This window comes from Catharus ustulatus, chromosome 5, assembly GCF_009819885.2.
Source record: "Catharus ustulatus isolate bCatUst1 chromosome 5, bCatUst1.pri.v2, whole genome shotgun sequence".
Lineage (NCBI taxonomy): Eukaryota > Metazoa > Chordata > Aves > Passeriformes > Turdidae > Catharus > Catharus ustulatus.
Genome location: NC_046225.1, coordinates 28,398,841 through 28,412,222, shown reverse-complemented (window position 1 = coordinate 28,412,222; position 13,382 = coordinate 28,398,841). Strand labels below are relative to the sequence as shown.

The 13,382-nt window shown below is 42.7% G+C and overlaps 1 protein-coding gene across 1 annotated transcript in view; it reads left to right on the top strand.

Moving 5' to 3' along the window:
• The window catches only part of TNKS (tankyrase), a 172,371-nt gene that overhangs the window by 104,526 nt on the left and 54,463 nt on the right, over positions 1-13,382 (top strand). Inside the window, exons 6-9 of the mRNA XM_033061301.2 lie at positions 4,107-4,201; positions 7,896-7,962; positions 8,401-8,587; positions 11,767-11,888. Of these exons, the coding sequence (XP_032917192.1) occupies positions 4,107-4,201; positions 7,896-7,962; positions 8,401-8,587; positions 11,767-11,888 (471 nt within the window). The remainder of the gene's footprint in view (positions 1-4,106; positions 4,202-7,895; positions 7,963-8,400; positions 8,588-11,766; positions 11,889-13,382) is intronic.

Sequence of the window (13,382 nt, the reverse complement as noted above, 5' to 3'; positions counted from 1 at the left end):
ATTTGTTAAATAGGAGATTGCTGCAAACTTGCAAAACCTGAAGATAATTACAGACATGATATAAAAAGTCACAAATATTAAAGTCTGCATGAAACATTTTAAAATGCCTCCTCCTCCCTCTTATTTTTTTTTTGGCGTCCTCTGTCAGCAGAGTGTTGTAAAAGAGTTAACAACAAGCATACAGGTATCCTTAGGTATTTCTTTGCCAAGCTTTACTTGTTTCCTCATCTGTGTAAGAGCCACCCTTACCTGGTGCATATCTCTGTGGGGACCTTCTGAGCATGAGGGTAGCCAGAGCTGACCGTTAAAATCAGTGTTGCCTCTTTATTATGACAATGCCCTTCCTGTAGACAATTAAATGAATTTATGATAGTTCTAAATCACTGTATAGTGATGTAAATAAGATGTATGATGAGATATTATTTATGTCATAATATTGACTTTAATAGCCTTTGGGATGGCAAGTTGAGAATGAGAGAAACACATAGATTAAGATTTTTATCATATAGCATTATATAAAGATTTTGGCCATAGGAAACAAGAACGGGAGATATTAGTTTTTAAAACAGTTCCTGCAACTGTTATTAATAATGCAGCCAATGCTTAATATAAGATGGTTACATTAGATCCCTTGGTTTAAAGTTGACCTTAAAATGTGTAATTTGAATTTGAAATGAAACTTTTTTCTGAAGCGGTGGCAGCATTACCACCTGAGAGCTGATGAAGACTCTTTAGCAAGATAGGAAAGGAAACAGATGGTGCTTGGAGCTAGCGCTACCCCTTGCTTGTGGACAGTTTGCTGAAATAAATTTTCAGATTTTAGCAGAACCTACTCAGACCCTGTGATGCTGGAGATCCCCCAGGGCTCCTTTTGTTTGATGCGGGTGAACAGGGGATGGTAAGTCCAAGGTGGCTCACCTTGAACAGGGGTCATTAAATCAGGTGTTGGTAATTAAGCAGTGCAAGAATACCTAAGGCTCACTGAGAACAGTATCAAATCTAAAAAATGCATTTCTTGTATTCCCAGGAAACACATTGTCGACAAGACTGCAGGCAAAAGCCCCTACCTTACTATAAATAGTAGGTAAATAGGTTGACAGTGATTGCCATCTTGTGTATAGTGATGTTCCTTAAAGTTCTCAGTACCTGCTTTGGCTCAGTTATAGCTGCCATAAAACTTCCAAATAATATGAGCATCTTGTATGATGGTATACTTAATAAAAATTGAGTTCTACCCTTTTTAATTGCACTAGTAAATTAAGACAGTGTGATTGGCTTGGTAACTGTGAATGTGTGGGTAAGCATCCTCTCTGGATTTTTGTTAGTAAGTCTTACCAAGTTTTGCAAGATATGGGAGGAGGGGTTAATTGATAGCTTAATTAAATCTGTTCTCTTAATATTAAGTAATTAATATTAAGTGATACAGGTACAGTAGCCATTATGGTCAATGGTATTTAGTTTTTACTTCCCTGATGCTATATAAATAGCGTGTTAATTTTAAGAATCACTCTCTATTGTTCACTTTTTTTTTTGAGGGCTCTTAATGTCTTGTAACGAGTAGTTCATGTAGCACAGTATTGTCTTTTAGGTACCTAGATTCTGTAATTAGCATACAAAGTTGTTACTCCAGGTTAGTATTTTTACCTATTTCATCTATAGTATTAATTAATGCTCCTTCTCATGAGAAAGGAAAAGAAGTTTTTAAAAAATTATGGAGACAGGATTTTCCTGTTTTCTCCTTCCTGAAGTATATGTAAGCACAGAATTTATAAGCGCCATTTAGCCAATTTAATGAGCAACTGGGAATGCTGGCTTGTGGATACAGGGAGAGCAGCTCTGCAGGTTGTCTGCTCCTGCATGTGTGTGTATTCCCTTGTCCTTGCCTATCTGTTAAGTGGTCCCTCTGGCCCTCTTAACTCCCTGCCTCTCCAGCAGTGTTTGCAGTTGCAGAGTTGAAGCATGCTGCCTGGTGGAGAACTCAGCCCTGTCTTCAGGAATGAGCACAGGGAGCATCAGTTGATTCTCCTTGGAGAGGTGGCCCAGCGTGGCACGCAGCTTTGCTGAAGCTACTATGCACGCCAAATGTCATGTGCCTGGCTGCAGATAAATAATTGCTGGTGTGCTGGGCAAGACAAGATACTCTATTTAAATAATGGGACTGGGGTTTCTGCATGCTCTTGCTTGAGTGGGCAAGGAAGTAACTCATCTTTTTGAAAGACAGGGATATAAATTGTGTGAAGATTTGGGTTAACACTGATTTGCTTAATTTATGCTACTTTTTGTGTGGATATAAACTTGAAAAGTTTTGAGATTCTTCTCTAATGAAGTTATTTGGCAAATGCAGATTTATTAACCCTAGAAATACAAAGTACACAGTTCCAGCCTGAGTCATAATAGTTTTTCTCTTTATTTTAAGGAGTGAGCGAGACTCTGGAGTTAAGTGTCTTTATTGAGAACATTTCTTTTAATAATGTTTCCTGTCAGTAAAGCATCATATTGGAAGTCTGCCGTAATTTTTTTAGATGTGGCACACAGACAAGAATGGATGTAGTTTAACTGTAGTGAGGTTAAAGGATCCTGCCGTGTTCCAAACATTTAATGTTTGGCTCCAGTTTCTCTGGAGTCTAGAGCTTTGAATAGCTTTGTAGTCCATTTCAAATTAATTTTAGGTTTTACGGGTTACTAATTCAATTGATAAAACTGGATTTACTAACCACGCCAAGGCAACTGTCAGAATTAACAGTAGTGAATTATTCTGCTAATGTCAATAGCAGCATCATCCTTATCCACATTTTCATTAGTGTTTATGATATGCCGAAGACAGTTATTTTACAATAGAGGCAGATAAAAAAAGAATATATTGCCTTCTAGATCAGTGTAAATTGTTAATTCAGTAGTAGAAGCCTTAAACAGGGTAATAGATCCTAATAGTTTGCGTGATCAAACAACTAAAAGGTCTTATGGAAACTTGCGTAAGTGCTTCCCTAAAATTACTGAGTTTTCTAGATGTTTTTCTAAGAGATACCCTGTGTTGACAGTACAGCCCATGTCCTCAATGTGATATACAGAACACTTGGTAGTTGTAAAAGTGGTTACTCTTTCTGAAGCAAAGTAGCAAAGTATTGAGACTTTAGTAAAATGTAATACAGACTGCTCCCAAGTTATGGACATATTTAATATGTGTTCCTGGAAATCCATGCTGTTTATGGATATACAGTACTTGTTGCTGTTTATTGCAGATGAGACCATTTGTCTTGATTTTTTTGTTTTCTAACCTCTTGATAATAGTGAAATGTGACATCTCCCTTTGTAATACTGTATAATGATGTTTTAATGCTGACAGTAAATCTGTGCTTGGCATAATACAGTGAGATATGTAAGCTTTCCCATGTTTCAAACTGCTTTATGTGTGGGGTTTTACTGTAACAAAATAGAATCATTTGGCTGCATGCCACAAAATAAATTGTAACAAAGATCCCTTTAAAATCCTGTGCTTCTCACTCAGCCTTGGGAAAGAGGAAACAGCATCATCCATTTCTGTAAGAAAGCAGTCCCTCACAAACTGAAACAGCACACAAAATTTGTTTCATAATAAAAAACTTTTAAAAAAAACTTCAAGGGGAATTACTGTTGTCAACTCAAAAACTTTGCATTAAAATTCATATGAGTTAGCCATGGAAAAAGGTGTTATTACTCGGTTATTATGCAGCAAGGTGCATTACTGCTGTAGACCTGTATTTTGCAGGAAACTGCAATCTGCGTACAATTTGCTCTTTGTCTTACCACAACACAGTACAGTACATGTATGACTACTTTTTTGGTGTGGAAATAAGGATGATGATAATGATTTTTAAAATTAGCTTTAAATTAAGAGGCTGTTACTGCCTTATGGGTGACTGGATTCTTACCTACCTTAAGGCATATTTTTTTGGTTTGACAACAGGAGGGGCCTGCACGTGCTACGTATTTGTTAATTTGGCTAATCACAGAAGGGTACTTTAACTTATCTTGGCCTAATGTTTAAGATAAACTAAGAGTATTTTAATGACAGGAAGTACAGGACTTCAGATTGATGTGACTCCCATTCTTCATCTTTTGTTTTGCAGTCCACTCCTTTACACCTGGCAGCTGGCTACAACAGAGTTCGTATAGTCCAGCTTCTGCTTCAGCATGGTGCAGATGTACATGCAAAGGACAAAGGGTATGTAAAATCAATTAATTTATTACCTGTTTGCAGCAGTGGTTTTGTATTAGTCAAAATAAAGAATTACTTCTTTGGTTCATGTTGCAGCATAATCTCAAATACTTGCTTCCAAAGTCTGAGTGTGCTTCAGATTAATTGTGATTGCACCTGTTTTAAGTCTACTTTTAAACCTTTAAAATATTTTCCAAACTTTGATCTTTACTACCATTCAGAGACTACACTTTGAAATTATGGACTAACAACATTATGTTTGTAAAGGTGATGGGAAGAAGATACAAGGGCTTAGTGAAAGATGTGCATTGAAAAACTTACCTATGGTCTCATTATCCTGTTTCACAAATATATATGTAATTCCAAGGAACATCAGTAATGCTCATGTGCTCCTAACTTGTGGTCCTCAAGTTACAGTAGAGGGTAAGCTATTCTATTTTTGCATTAAGGGTGGTAGTTACGTAAGATATCAGCAGAGTGCACAGCAGTCAGAAATCTGAAATGATAAGTGCTGTGTGATATTCTCAGCCATACATTTCTGATGTCTAAGAAGATGATTTTCATGAAGGTTGGATTGGAAGGCTTAATTATAACATTGTAGAAATTGGGCCCCCTGTTAAAGGCATACATTTTGTATTCAGAATCCATAGATCTCTAGCAGTAAACTTTTGACACTTCCTGTATTTTCATTTTCTGCTGAGTCCAGCCTAGTGTTAGATGAGATTTTAAATTTTCTTAGTTTCTTCCTTTTTTTCCTTTCTCTCCAAAACAATTTTAAGTGTATTTATTCTCTTGAAGTTTGACTAATTGTAGCTCTTTCATCTGTCCATTTACCCCAATGGCTTTTTTAACAGTGGTGTTGTTAAATGCATAATGCCATATTATGCAAGTCAAAAAACAAAAATACAGCCCAAAACCTCAAAAAAACCACAGAAAACCAAAACACACCACAACCTCCCCCACACCAAAACAGAAAACTTCCCTCCAACCCCACAAACAACCCCATAAAGAATAAACCACATGAGCCCTACAGTAAAGCTGTATATAATACCTACTTTGGTAGATCCAGCACTGTTTAAGCAAGTTGAAGGTATTTTGCACCTTTCCAAAATTTCAGCATCAGTTAGTACAAAGTTCCAGTGTAGCTACTGTAATGAGTTTTGAACAATTTACTTGGAATGTATGAAAGGTAGTTACAGTAATTTCACTACTATAAGGCACACCCTTTTGACTAAAATTTTCCCCCGAACCCGGAAGTGCGCCTTATAGTCCGGTGCGCCTTACATAATGGACAAAGTTGCGAAATTTGCCAACCCGGAAGTGCGAACTCGCAACAGTCCCCAGCTGAGCAGAGCCCGCCCAGCGGCAGCATCAGGCCAGTGCCGGTCCAGGGCGAGCCCGGTGGCATCGGGGCAGTGCCAGCGCGGGGAGAAAGCTGGCGGTGGCGGAACAGCTAGTGGGGGGGGAAAGCTGGCGGCATCGGGGCAGCGGCAGCCCGGTGCGAACCCACTGGCATTGGCACAGCGGCCGTGCGGGGTGGAAAGTGCGGCAGCGCAGCCCGGCTGGTGGGGGGAAAGCCGGCGGCACTGGGGCAGCAGCAGCGTGGGGGAAAAGCCTGGAGCTCCTGGTGTGGCACGGGGCACCCGGAGCTGCACGGGGCTGCCGGACCACTGGGGTGGCACAGAGAGGGAGGGAACCGCAGCAGCCCTGAATGCCAGCCGACACCGGGGGTGGATGGGAGTGCCGGGCCTGCACACGGGGAGGGCGCTCGGGGCTGTGTTTAAAGGCTGTGCCAGTCTGTGAAAAATGTTTGCAAATTGAGCACCTGCCAGTAAACTCCACGATCACAGGATTCTGTTACTAATTTGTTACTTTGTTGCGCGCGGCACAGATCTTCGTGGCAAAAAAAAAGTGCGCCTTATAGTCCGGTGCGCCTTATATAATGTACAAAGATGCGAAATTTGCTGACTCGCGGAGGTGCGCTTTATAGTCTGGTGCGCCTTATGGTCGTGAAATTACTGTAAGTTGAACTTGAACTCAGGACTGGAGCAGGAGGAGAGGGAAAGCAAACAGAGAAAGGAAAACCTTTCAATACTTACTCCGTACTGAACTTTAAAACAACCCAAATATATTTAGAAACATCTAATATCCTAGTAACCTCCCACTTTTTTTAGTGGCTTCACACATTTAGAATCAGTGTGGTGTTCTGTTTTACCTTGCTGTTTCTTATTTATAGATAATTTATAAGTAAATAGGCTATAAATAACTGTCACTTTTCATTTAAGGAGCTAAATTAGGCTACTGATTTTATAGAACTCTTAGGTTCTCTTCAATGGATCAATTCAGAGAATGTGCTTAGGAATTGTTCTGCCTTTTCAAAATAGTCACCACTTCCAGTTACTCCCAAAAAGAAGCCCAGACAAGGCTTTCTCCCCTGGTCTATTCTTTCCCTTACAGCTGTTGTGCTGGAAGAGGGAAGGAGAGGGGATGCTGCAGAAGTGGCCAGGTGCATTGCTGCAGCAATTGTCTTCGCTGACAGGCCTTTGAAGCCCTCAGTCCTTTGAGATGGTCATCATTTTGGGAGGGGGCATCATTTTGAGCACTCTGTGGAATGGATAGTCTCTCTCTGTCTCACATGTGCATCCATAAGTTGTAATTAAGAAAAGTAATAATGGAAAAAACAGTCTGAAGAATTTCCCCCAACAAATTCTCAATTCCTGTGACAAATGTGTTGCTGCTTTGGAGAGCATCCGCCTTAAAATTAATTTTATTTAATTGCTGTCCTAGTTCTCTCTGAGTTGGCTTTACAGTGCTGGGAATTACCCCCTGTATTTTTCATAGGTATTATGGGGGTAACTATGTTTTTTACGTATTACATGTACTGATCATTTGAGCTATAACTAGTCTAGTTAACTAGAGTCATGCTTGGCTTGACTTAAACTGATTTTAATCTTCTGCAGTTAATTGCCCATCTCGTGTCTCCTTTTCAATGCATGACTTTTATTGCATCTTGTGCTTGTGACTAAATCCCTGTTACTTACTTTGCTAGTCTCATTTTTAAGTATGGCCTGCAGTAATATAGCTCTACAAAAATTACAGGGACTCTCTTAGAAGTATCTGGAACACTTAAATAGGTTGTACTGTAAAAAATGGAGGAAAATCAAGTAATTCCACAGTCTAGAGCAGCAATTTGAGTCTGCTTTCTATGGATATTTGTACATCTTCATAAAATACCCAGGAGTTACATTAGTGCTGTCTGGGGAGTTTCGCCTTTCACATAGCATTTTAAACAGGAGTTCCTATTTAGGCAGAAGCAGAATACTGCTGAGGAAATTGAATGTGGAATGGGACTTTCCCCCCTTCTTAATAGCTTCAAGAAGGATCATGTCAAAGCCAGTTAATGCTAGTCTTAATGGTGGATTAAACATCTGTGACCTGTTAAGGCAAAAAAACACCTCCCCCAAAAAAACCCTTCAAAAACCAACCAACAAAACCCCAAGTTTTATGCCACTCTTAAGTAGTGTGTTGTTTGGGGAAGTCAGATTTTCCCATTAGTTTGTAAATCCTAATTTTAAAATTCCTAACTATTTAAAAATTTTAACTTTAATTTGATCTTTTCATCTCAGTAGTGAGAAAATTGTTCCTGCTTTAGAAATGCCGCTTTAAAAAAATTTGACATTTGCCTTCTTCTTCCATGCAGTGGTCTTGTGCCTCTTCATAATGCATGTTCTTATGGACACTATGAGGTTACAGAGCTGCTGCTTAAGGTAAGCAGAAGGATGGAAAATAATTGCTGTTGATTTAGATGTGTTAGATGGGATATGAACTGTTTCTATCAGACTTGAAAAGTAATTTTTTTTCCTACTAGTAACGGATTTCAAACATCATATTGTCATTTCAGAAACCTGCAACTTTAGGTATTTGTTGGAACAGTATATGGGTATTTTTCCCTTATCTAATTTCTTTGGACTGCTAGTAGGATTGAACCTTTCTGTTCAAAAATCAGCTCACACAGAAATTCAAATTTTTTTTCATAGATTCAACAGTATTTTTGTGTGTACTGCTATTTTTAATTAAATTTTTTGTGTATGTGTGTTCACACATGAGTGATTTGAACCAGTATTTATGATAAAATGAACATTTGTAAGCTTTTTAGTTGTTGAAGATGATTTCGTACTAATCCAAGGCTTTTTTTGCTGTGCTAGCATGGTGCCTGTGTGAATGCTATGGACCTCTGGCAATTCACCCCATTGCACGAGGCTGCTTCCAAGAACCGTGTAGAGGTCTGCTCCCTCCTGCTGAGCCACGGTGCTGATCCCACCCTGGTCAACTGCCATGGCAAGAGTGCAGTTGACATGGCTCCAACACCTGAGCTCAGGGAGAGACTGACCTGTAAGTGTTTCCAGACTGAAAGCAATTGTTGGTGGGTGGAAAAGGATACTTTCCTTTCAGGCCACCTTCCTTGAGCTTCAGAAGTGGATGCAAAGCAGCAGAGTAGCTGCAGCTGTGCCATGTGCTTTGAAGTGCACAGGTACCGCTGATACATCGTTTGTCATATTGCCTTCTTTTCTGAAGTTTAGAATTATTAAGACTGCTGATTCAGTGACCTTGGGGTTTTTTTATGTTTAAAGTCCAGTTCATTGAGACAGGAGCCTCTATACTGAGGCTCTGTATTGCGTTTAGAAACTTACAGAAGGTAGGCAGCCTTGGTGTGCAACCTCTGAAATAGAAATTCCATCACCTTCTTTTGTAGTCTTTACAATTCCTTATGCTGTTTACAAACCAATATTTCAACTCTAATTTTAATTTGTATTCTTTTGCTTTCCGTCTTTGGGGGATTTGTTCCCTGACTCATATAAAATGTAAAAGATACAGTAATTTCACGAATACAAGCCGCAGCAATTTGATAAAAATTTTGGTGGAAACCCAGAAGTGCGGCCAATATTTGGGGGCGGCTAATATATGAACAATATTCTAAAAGCTGCCAACACGGAAGTGAGAGCCCGCGGCAGCCCCTAGCCAAGCTGGAGCCCGGCCGGCCCCGGCAGAGGTGGGAAAGCCTGGCAGAGGCGGGGCCAGCAGTGCGGGGGGCGGGCGGCAGAGCCTGAGCCAGCAGGACGGGGCAGGGGGGGCGGCAGAGCCCGGGCCAGCATGGCGGGGGAGCCCGGCAGAAGCAGGGCTGGCAGTGCACGGGAACCCGACTGCATAGGGGAGGATGGCAGAAGCAGGAAGCCCGGAGGGCAGGGCTGCCCGGCAGTGGGGAAGCCCAGCAGAAGTGGGGCTGGCAGTGCAGGGGAGCCAGACTGCATAGGGGAGGATAGCAGAAGCAGGAAGCCCAGCGGTGCGGGGCTGCCCGGCGGCGGGGAGAAGCCAGGTAGAAGCAGGGCTGGCAGTGCACGGGAGCCAGACTGCATAGGGGAGGATAGCAGAAGCAGGAAGCCCGGTGGGCAGGGCTGCCCGGCAGCGGGGAAAAGCCCGGTAGAAGCAGGGCTGGCAGTGTACGGGAGCCAAACTGCATAGGGGAGGATAGCAGAAGCAGGAAACCCGGCGGGCAGGGCTGCCCAGCGGCGGGGAGAAGCCCGGTAGAAGCGGGGCTAGCAGTCCACTGGAGCCCAGGAGAACCAGGGCCAACAGCGTGGGGGAGCCCGGTGGTGCGGGGGCCAGCAGCGCCAGCCAGGGCGAGCAAACGCGGCAACAGCAGTGCAGACGGGAACGGGGAGCCAGGGAACCTGGCGGCGGCGGCAGCAGCACCGCCCGCAGGGCGAGCAAACGCGGCAGTGGCAGTGCAGACGGGAGCAGGGAGCCTGGCGGCGGCGGCGGCGGCAGCACCGCCCGGCCGGCCCCGCCGAGCCGTAGCGCCGAGCTGGGCCATCCACCCCTGTCGGCAACCATGAGCGGGCCGAGCCTGCCTGGCCCCACCCCGAGCCAGTAAAGCCCGCTATGCCGCGATCCTGTTACTAATTGGCAAATTTGTGAAAGCTGCGCACGGATTCTCGCTACAAACGAAAGTGCGGCTAATATTCGGGGTGCGGCTTATTTATTGACAAAGACAGCAACATTGTCAACGCACCGGAAGTGCGGCTTATACTCCGTGCGGCTTGTATTCATGAAACTACTGTAATTAAATGAGACATATATGGAAACAGAGCATTATGAAGTTACAGAAAACTTGAGCATTAGATTCTCAATTATAAATAAGTTTTTGATTTTGTCTCTCACATTTCCAGTATAGCAGAAGCCCCCAGACACTAATAATGTGATCCTGCACTACTCACAATCACTGCTAATCAGATTTCAGTCTAGGCACTGTTCTTTGCAGGGGAAAATGGTGAGATCATGTGCGGCAGAAAACTTTGGTCTGGAAAAAAAGAGGAGGACATTAGTATCTTTTAGGCACTTCTCTGCTCTGAGTCCTGGGCTAAAGTTTTTGGTTCTGGGGAAGGTTAATTTAGCATTTATTTAAATTAATAGTCAAAAAATCCCCAAACCAATTTAAATTTTGGTTTATTTCAGTATTTAGAGTGCCTCAAGAGCAATGAGGAAAGATTCATGTCGATTAATATCCACTGAAATGTGTAAACAAATTTGAACATTATGTCGAATTTGACAGTATCTTGATGGGATAGCTTGTATTTGCATCCCAAAATGTAGTGGTTTTTTATGTTCTTGAGTTGTTCGGTCTTATACTTCGGGAATAAAGTTACATTATATTTGTTATTTCAAGATTTATTTACACTTTTGCTTTGAGTAATGCTTTGTTTACAAAGAAGTTTAAACCAGACATTAACACAAAGGTGGGAGAAGAAAGCCCCTCATTAACAAACTTAGGATTTCAAGCTTGCTTATGAGAAAAACGTACCTATATTTCTACTGAAATGGAAGTATTTTTTTCTAGTTCCCAAGGTCAGATGTAATTTTTGCTAACCTTCCTTTCGTCTGAACATTTTAAATGTTCTTTAAATGTTCTTTTCAAATTCAAAGTTATTTAAAACTAAAATGAACTAGTTGCTGAACTAAACAATATCTGGAAATAGCAAAATTCCCATCTGTACTTGCAAAGATATGCCTGCTGTCAAAACTTGTTTTGTCTTTGGGGCAGACTGGCTTCAAATGCTTTGTTAGTTAGCTTTCTTTAAGACCAATAGTTTAGTATTTTATATTTAAATTTTATATATGTATTATTGTTATTTTTGTTGTTGTTTTTATTCATAATTTTATAGAATTACAACTGTAATGCTTAATTTTCTTAGGAATATCTCATAGCATTGTGCTCATTTGAACACTGGCATGAGTAATGTAGAGGTCACATATGCATTTAATGTCAAGTGCGTGGAGGATAAAAGGGGAAAAAGCTGTAAGGGTTTAACTCAAGAAGTCTCTTCCCCTCTCCTTTAGCATGTCCCTTTAGTTTCCGCAAAGCTTTTCATGTTCTGTGTCCCAGGTTAGCTGCCACCCAAAGATATGCAGAATCACTCCTTATTCCTCTCAATTGAGTATGACTGTCTTTCTGCAATAACATTTATAAAGGTGCCATTTTGCTGAATATTAAATGTGTTTTTTTCCTCTAACAGACGAATTCAAAGGACACTCTCTACTGCAAGCAGCCAGAGAGGCAGACCTAGCCAAAGTGAAAAAGACACTTGCTTTGGAGATCATTAATTTTAAGCAGCCACAATCACATGAGACTGCACTGGTGAGATTATACAATCAAACAATTTGTTTTAAATGTGCTGGTAGTCTGGAGTCAAAGAGTTTTATTTCTACACTATGAAAATTCATTCATCATCTGAGATTGAGAATTTGGCATTGAACATTTCTACACTGAAATAAAATTAAAATCTCCATTATAGAAGAAACATAATATAATTTATTTTGTCACTTTTTTCCTTCCTTCTGCTCTCTAGAAACTCTCCAGACACTCTTTACCTTTTCATTTTTCACTTCTTTTGCATTTTTTCCTATAAACCTATTTTTCTGTTGGTCTGTTGCTGTAGGTTTTTATGGAGTTAAATTTTATTTCTGTAGCCCAGTGTTCCCTTCATGTTTTATATGAGCAAACTTGAATTACAAATTTTCTTCATAGGATACATAAAATTGTGGTGAAAATAGGTGTATATCAGAGGGTCTTACACCGGCTGCGAGGGCTACAATGACCGCTCCCCCCGCCCGGCTGCGAGGGCTACAATGGCCGCTCGCCCCGCGGGCTGCGAGGGCTACAACGGCCGCTCCCCCCCGCCCGCCTGTGGGGGCTACAACGGCCCCTCCCCCCGCGGGCTGCGAGGGCTACAACGGCCGCTTCCCCCGTGGGCTGCGAGGGCTACAACGGCCGCTTCCCCCGTGGGCTGCGAGGGCTACAATGGCCGCTTCCCCCGTGGGCTGCGAGGGCTACAACGGCCGCTTCCCCCCGCCCGCCTGCGGGGGCTACAACGGCCGCTTTCCCCGTGGGCTGCGAGGGCTACAACGGCCGCTCCCCCCGTGGGCTGCGAGGGCTACAACGGCCGCTCCCCCCGCCCGGCTGCGAGGGCTAAAACGGCCGCTCCCCCCGTGGGCTGCGAGGGCTACAACGGCCGCTCCCCCCGCCCGGCTGCGAGGGCTACAACGGCCGCTCCCCCCGTGGGCTGCGAGGGCTACAACGGCCGCTTCCCCCCACGGGCTGCGAGGGCTACAATGGCCCCTCCCCCCGCAGGCTGCGAGGGCTACAACGGCCACTCCTGTGCCAGCACGGAGATGTGGCTCCGCTCGGAGCTCAGCTGCCTGCCTGCGTGGCTAAGTGGCTGTTTAAAGGCAACAAGGATCCATTGGGAATGCTCGCAAAATGACCACACTATTGTTCCTGTCTTTTTCGGCTTGTAAATAAAGGGTGTGTCTTTTTTCACTTGGAAACAATGTTTCCGAGGTCGGCAGTAAGCCAGTAAGCCCCGGCGATCCCGCGATTGTGTTACCAAATGACGACTTTGTGAAAGTTCGCTGCAAACTAAAGTGCGGCTAATATTCCGGGTGCGGCTTATCTATTAACAAAGGCAACAATGTTGCCAACACACCAGCAGTGTGGCTTATACTCCGTGCGGCTTGTATTCGTGAATTTACTGTACTTTATTCCAGTGGAACATTTTCTTCCCAGTGGCAGGTGTCAGCTGCAGGCATGCAACTGCATATTTAGTGTTGGAAACATTACGACTGTGATCAG